Genomic DNA, 7,500 nt, shown 5'->3' on the forward strand with positions numbered 1-7,500 from the left:
TTGTTTATTTTTTATTTTTAATAGAGACAGGGTTTCACCATGTTGGTGAGGCTGGTCTCGAATTCCAGACCTCAAGTGATCCGCCTGCCTTGGCCTCCCATAGTGCTGGGATTACAGGCATGAGCCACCGCACCCAAGCTTTAATTCATTCCCTTAAATCACAGTCATGTGGTCTCCACCCCGACCAGTGTGTGTGTAAGAGGGAACTTTCTGGAAGGCCGGTTTCTCCTCACTTGGAGTCAGGAACTGGGCACTGGGCTCCAGTGGCCAATGGTCCATGAGGTTGCTTTTCAGAATTTACTGAAACTAACTGAAGGTGACGAGCTGAAAGAGTACTAAAAAGTGTGCTGGGCTTGCTTTTCAGTAGTTACGGTAATCATTGATTTCCCCCCCCCCACCCTGGCGTGAGCTTGCTTTTCAGTACTTATGGTAATAAGCTGAGGGAAGTACTGAAAAGCATGGTGAGCTTGCTTTTCAATAGCTACAGTAATCACTAATCCAGTGACTTGTCTGAGCTCGCTTGTCAGTACTTATGGTAATCAGCTGAAGGAAGTACTAAAGAGTAGGCTGGGCGTGCTTTTCAATCGTTACGGTAATCATTGATCCAGCGACTAATATGAGATTGCTTTTCAGTACTTAGGGTAATCAGCTGAAGGAAGTACTGAAAAGCGTGGTGAGCTTGCTTTTCAATAGCTACGGTAATCATGGATCCGGCGATTATCATGAGCTTTTCAGTACTTATGGTAATCAGCTGAAGGAAGTACTGAAAAGTATGCTGGGCTTGCTTTTCAGTAGTTACGGTAATCATTGATCCAGCGACTATCATGAGATGGCTTTTCAGTACTTAGGGTAATCAGCTGAAGGAAGTACTGAAAAGTGGGCTGAGCTGGCTTTTCAATTGTTAACGGTAATCATTGATCCCGCGTGAACTTGTGACTGGCATGAACTTGCCTTTCATTACTTACGGTAATAAGCTGGAGGAAGTACTGAAAAGCGTGGTGAGTTTGCTGTTCAATAGCTACGGTAATCCTGGATCCGGCGATTTGCGTGAGTTTAAAGTCCTGAAAAGTGTGCTGAGCTTGCTTTTCAATTGTTACGGTAATCATTGATCCCGCTACTGGCATGAACTTGCTTTTCATTACTTATGGTAATAAGCTGAAGGCCGTACTGCAAAGCGTGGTGAGCTTGCTTTTCAATAGCTACGGTAATCATGAATCCGGCGATTTGCATGAGCTTTTCAGTACTTATAGTAATAAGCTGAAGGAAGTACTGAAAAGCGTGGTGAGCTTGCTTTTCAATAGCTACGGTAATCATGAATCCGGCGATTTGCACGAGCTTTTCATTACGGTAATAAGGTGAAAGAAGTACTGAAAAGCATGGTGAGCTTGCTTTTTAATAGCTACGGTAGCCGGGCGCGGTGGCTCAAGCCTGTAATCCCAGCACTTTGGGAGGCCGAGGCGGGCGGATCACGAGGTCAGGAGATCGAGACCATCCTGGCTAACATGGTGAAACCCCGTCTCTACTAAAAAAAAAAAAAAAATACAAAAAATTAGCCGGGCGCGGTTGTGGGCGCCTGTAGTCCCAGCTACTCGGGAGGCTGAGGCAGGAGAATGGCGTGAACCCGGGGGGCGGAGCTTGCAGTGAGCCGAGATCGCGCCACTGCACTCCAGCCTGAGGCAAAGAGCAAGACTGTCTCAAAAAAAAAAAAAAAAAAAAAAAATAGCTACGGTAATCTGAATCCGGCGATTTGCATGAGCTTTTCAGTACTTGTGGTAATAAGCTGAAGGAAGTACTGAAAAGTGTGCTGAGCTCGCTTTTCAAGAGTTAACGGTAATCACGGATGGATCTGGTGATTGGCAGGAGCTTGGTTTTCAGTCCTTGGGGTAATAAGGTGAAGGAAGTACCGACAAGCACGGTGAGCTGGCTTTACAATACTTACGGTAATAAAAGATCCAGCGACTGGCGGTGAAAACGGGGTGCGTCCCATTCCTGATGGAGAAATACAGAATATCGTCTTGCTGCTCTGCGTCTAGGAGGCACCCCGAGGTGTGACCTTCCTGGAGAATGTAGACGGTGCACTGGTCATAGGCCTCATCTCGACTGAATCTGGGGTTTAAAATGACCGTTTAGCAACAGTGCTTTATTTATTTATTCATTTATTTATTTAGAGATGGGGTCCTGCTCTTGCCGCCCAGGCTGGAGTGCAATGGTGCAACCTCAACTCACTGCAACCTTTGCCTCCTGGGTTCAAGCAATTCTCCTGTCTCAGCCTCCTGAGTAGCTGGGATTACAGGCGCCCGCCACCAGGCTCAGGTAATTTTGGTAGTTTTACTGGAGACACGGTTTCAACGTGTTGGCCAGGCTGGTCTCGAACTCCTGACCTCAGGTGATCCACCCGCCTCAGCCTCCCAAAGTGCTGGGATTAGAGGTGTGAGCTACCACATCCAGCTTCTCTTTTTTTTTTTTTTTTTTTTTTTTGAGACAGAGCCTCACTCTGTCGCCCAGGCTGGAGTGCAGTGGCGCCATCTCAGCTCACTGCAACCTCCACCTCTCAGGTTCAAGAGATTCTCCTGTCTCAGCCTCCTGAGTAGCTGGGATTACAGGTGCCTGCCACCACGCCCGGCTAATTTTTGTGATTTTAGTAGAGACGGGGTTTCACCATGTTGCCCAGGCTGGTCTCGAACTCCTGACCTCAGGTGATCCACCCGCCTCGGCCTCCCAAAGTTCTGGGATTACAGGTGTGAGCCATCACGCTGACCTTTTTTTTTTTTTTTTTTCCTTTTGGACAGTGTCTTGCTCTGTCCTTGAGGCTGGAGTGTAGTGGCGCGATCTCGGCTCACTGCAATCTCTGCCTCCCGGGTTCAAGCCATTCTCCTGCCTCTGCCTCCTGAGTAGCTGGGATAACAGGCATGCACCACCAAGCCTAGCTGATTTTTGTGTTTTTAGTAGAGACGGGGTTTTACCATGTTGACCAGGCTGGTCTCCAACTCCTGACCTCAGGTGATCCTCCTGCCTCAGCCTCTCAAAATTCTGGGATGACAGGCGTGAGCCACGACGCCCAGCCTGGACATTTCTTAAAACAGCATTTAACAAATCTAATGGCCGTTCCTTCACGCTCCATTCTCACCATGGCCTCCGGCCAGGTTCCCTCCTCACTAACTTCAATGACCCTTCTTTACAGCTAACTACAACACCTGTCCAAACAGAAAAACTTGCTCTCTCATAAATATTTAAACCCCTTGTGTCACCAGGTGCAGGTACAGAGTTCGAGACCAGCCTGACCAACATGGAGAAACCCCGTCTCTACTAAAAATACAAAAATCAGCCGGGCGTGGTGGTGCATGCCTGTAATCCCAGCTACTCGGGAGGCGAAGGCAGGAGAATCGCTTGAACCTGGGGGGGCGGAGGTTGCAGTGAGCCGAGATCGTGCCATTGCACTCCAGCCTGGGCAACAAGAGTGAAACTGTCTCAAAAAACAAACAAACAAACAAAAAACTCATGCATGGTTACTATAGTATATTGAATTGTGGCCATCCATAAGCCATGCCCACGTCCCAACTCCCAGAACCTGTGAATGGGATCTTAGCTGCAAATAAGATTTTTGGAGACATGATTAGGTAAGCACTGAAATAAAATCCTCCTGGATTAATGTGAGCCCTCAATCCAATTAGAATGTTTTTATAAGAGGAGGCCGGACATGGTGGCTCACACCTGTAATCCCAGCACTTTGGGAGGCTGAGACGGGTGGATCATCTGAGGTCAGGAGTTCGAGACCAGCCCGGTCAACATGGTGAAACTGTGTCTCTACTAAAAATAAAAACACAAAAATTTGCCAGGCGTGGTGGCAGGTGTCTGTAGTCCCAGCTACTCAGAAGGCTGAGACAGGAGAATCACTTGAACCTGGGAGGTGGAGGTTGCAGTGAGCTAAGATCACGCCAATGCACTCCAGCCTGGATTAATGTGAGCTCTCAATCCAATTAGAATATTTTTATGAGATAGCAAAGAAATACAGTGAAAAATATTCTTCTAAGAGACAGAAGAGGATATACAGACTCAGAGGAGGAGGCCATGTGGACACACAGGCAGAGACTGGAGTGATGCGGCCACAAGCCCAGGGATGCCTGGAGCCCCCAGGAGCTGGGAGAGGCAGGAAGGATCCTCCCCTAGAGCTTCCGGAGGCAACTGGATACAGCTGCAGTGGATTAATATGTGTCCGTCAGAAAGATCTGTCCGTGTCCTAACGCCCAGACCTGGAATAAGGCCTTATTCAGCAATAGGCTCTTTGCAGATGCGATTAAGTGAAGGATCCAGAGATGAGATCATCCTGGATGAGGGTGGGTCCTAAATGCAATGACAGGTGTCCTTCTAAGAGACAGAAGGGGAGACACAGACACAGGGGAGGAGGCCACGTGGAGACGGAGGCAGAGACTGGAGTGATGCAGCCACAAGCCCAGGGACGCCTGGAGCCCCCAGGAGCTGGGAGAGGCAGGAAGGAGCCTCCCCTAGAGCCTCCAGAAAGAACCAAACACAGTTGCAATGGATTGGGATGGTGACGTCCAAAAGATCTGTCCATGTCCTAACCCGTAGACTTGTGAATAGAATCTCATTTAGAAAGAAGGTCTCTGCAGGTGTCATTCAGTTGAGTATCTTAGATGAGATCACCCTGGAGTAGGATGAGCTCTAAATGGAATGACAAGTGTCCCTTCTAAGAGACAGAAGAGGAGACACAGACACAGAGGAGGAGGCCACGTGGAGACAGAGGCAGAGACTGGAGTGATGCGGCCACAAGCCCAGGGATGCCTGGAGCCCCCAGGAGCTGGGAGAGGCAGGAAGGATCCTCCCCTAGAGCCTGTGAAGGGAGGAGAGGCCTGTCCTTGATTTTGGACTTCTGGCCTGCAGAACTAGAATAACTGTTGATCTTAACTGCTTAGCATATGGTATTTTGTTATGGCACCTTAGGAGACCCCTGCTTTCAGGAGGGCCTTTGCGGTAAAAGAATGGCCAGGCGCGGTGGCTCAGACCTGTCATCCCAGCACTTTGGGAGGCCGAGTCGGGCAGATCACGAGGTCAGGAGTTCAAGACCAGCCTGGCCAACATGAGGGAAACCCCGTCTCTAAGAATACAAAGTAGCCGGGCGTGGTGGCGGGCGCCTGTAGTCCCAGCTACTCGAGAGGCTGAGGCAGGAGAATCGCTTGAACCCGGGAGGCGGAGGTTGCAGTGAGCCGAGATCGCGCCACCACACTCCAGCCTGGGTGACAGAGCGAGACTCCGTCTCAAAACAATAAAAGAATGTGCCAAGATCACCTATCACTCTGGTTTTTCTGCACAGGGAAAAAAAAAATTGTCACCCAGAGTGAGACCAAGTGGCTTATTCCTCGTCAACAATGTCCGGGGAATTCTTGGCTCAGGAATTGTTTCCTTTTTTTTTTTTTTTTTTTTTTTTTTTGAGACGGAGTCTCCCTCTGTCACCCAGGCTGGAGTGCAGTGGCGCGATCTCGGCTCGCCGCAACCTCTGCCTCCAGTGGTTCAAGCGATTCTCCCGTCTCAGCCTCGCAAGTTGCTGGGATTACTGGCACCTGCCACCACGCCCAGTTGATTTTCGTATTTTTCAGTAGAGATGGCGTTTCCTCATATTGGCCAGGCTGGTCTTGAACTCCTGACCTCAGGTGATCCGCCCACCTCGGCCTCCCCGCGGTGAGTCTCACTTTCCGAGTGACTTCACTTTAAAATTTCCCTGTTCTGTGCACTTTCCCGTTTATCTGTTTTGCTATCAAACTGAAGAATCAACCACCCATGACTAAAGGTATTGCAAAAACCGTTCCTCCAACACCGACACGCACACTTCTGGGTGTCCAACTAAGCCAAGGTAAAAATAAAAAAAATAGTCACATCAGGCAGACACAAAGGTGGAGGCAGCCCCGGGTAAGGCTGTGACATGTTTCAGAGATTGAATCTTTCCTTTCCCGGCTGCCTAGCAGATAAGATTTCAAGTTCTCTTTCTTCATCTCTTTCTTCATCTCCCGTTAATAATCTAGGTGATTTTCAGGCCGGATGCCGTGACTCACGCGTGTCATCCCAGCACTTTGGGAGGCCGAGGCAGGCGGATCCCATGAGGTCAGGAGTTTGAAACCAGCCTGGCCAACACGACTAAAAATACGAAAATTAGCCGGGCGTGGTGGCAGGTGCCTGTCCTCCCAGCTGCTCGGGAGGCTGAGGCAGGAGGATCGGTTGAACCCGGGAAGTGGAGGTTGCAGTGAGCCGAGATCACGCCACGGCACCCCAGCCTGGGCGACAGAGCGAGACTCCGACTCAAAAACAAACAAACAAACAAACAAAAAGAAGGTAGGTGATTTTGAGCCTGAGTCAGCCATCCCTTGGCAAGAAGGTTTGGGGCGATGAGCTTGCGGTTGTGGTGAGGGCTGAGGGTTTCACAGAACAAACATTCTGGCTTTTGCCGAGTGTGACGCTTCACACTTTCGTTCTCTGGCGTTCCCAATCGCTGACGGCTCTCAGAAGAGCTATTTTGAGCCCCGGGCTGTGGGGTTTGCCTTCCAGGGTGGGGCCCACTTACTTGTAGTGGAAACTCAGGTTACTCCTGGGGTAGTGGCTGGCATTCCATGTCACGTGCACCGTTTCTAGATTAAAGTAGATGATCTGAATCTCTAGTCCTTCTCCTAGACACAAACAGATGCAGGAAATTCACTGTCAGGCAACTCTATTTTATTTTTTAATTTATTGTTGTTTTTGAGACAGAGTCTCTCTCTGTCGCCCAGGCTGGAGGGCAGTGCCGTGATCTCGGCTCACTGCAACCTTCACCTCGGGGTTCAAGCGATTCTCCTGCCTCAGCCTCCTGAGTAGCTGGGATGGCAGGTGCCCGCCACCACCCCCGGCTAATTTTTTGCTTTTTTAGTGGAGATGGGGTTTCATCATATTCAACAGGATGGTCTGCATCTCCTGACCTCATGATCCACCTGCCTCGGCCTCCCAAAGTGCTGGGATTACAGGCGTGAGCCACCGCGCCCGGCGAGGCAACTCTAAAAACAGCTGGAAACTGACAGCATAAAGCCAGCACTTTCGTCCTAAGAAGGAGATGCTGGTTTAAAAGGACAGAGATCTGGCCAGGCACGGTGGCTCACCTCTGTCATCCCAGCACTTTGGGAGGCCGAGGCAGATGGATCATGAGGTCAGGAGATTGAGACCATCCTGGCCAACACGGAGAAACCCCATCTCTACTAAAAATACAAAACGTTAGCCGGGCGTGGTGGTGGGCACCTGTAATCCCAGCTACTCGGGAGGCTGAGGCAGGAGAATCACTTGAACCCGGGAGATGGAGGTTTCAGTGAGCCGAGATTGTGCCACTGCACTCCAGGCTGGGCGACAGAGTGAGACTCTGTCTCAAAAATAAATAAATAAATAAATAAATAAATAAAAGAACAGAGGTCTGGCTGGGTGCAGTGGCTCATGCCTGTAATGCCAACACTTTGGAAGGCTGGGGCAGGT

The 7,500-nt window shown here is 49.8% G+C and overlaps 1 protein-coding gene across 1 annotated transcript in view; it reads right to left on the minus strand.

The window, feature by feature from the left end:
* Nucleotides 1–7,500, minus strand: part of LOC139361001 (cytokine receptor-like factor 2) — a 16,189-nt gene that overhangs the window by 4,654 nt on the left and 4,035 nt on the right. The window contains exons 2-3 of the mRNA XM_071089506.1: nucleotides 6,572–6,674; nucleotides 1,940–2,106 (exon numbers count right to left, since the gene is read on the minus strand). Coding sequence (XP_070945607.1) covers nucleotides 1,940–2,106; nucleotides 6,572–6,674 — 270 coding nt within the window. The remainder of the gene's footprint in view (nucleotides 1–1,939; nucleotides 2,107–6,571; nucleotides 6,675–7,500) is intronic.

Source organism: Macaca nemestrina, chromosome Y, assembly GCF_043159975.1.
Source record: "Macaca nemestrina isolate mMacNem1 chromosome Y, mMacNem.hap1, whole genome shotgun sequence".
In the NCBI taxonomy this organism is placed as follows: domain Eukaryota; kingdom Metazoa; phylum Chordata; class Mammalia; order Primates; family Cercopithecidae; genus Macaca; species Macaca nemestrina.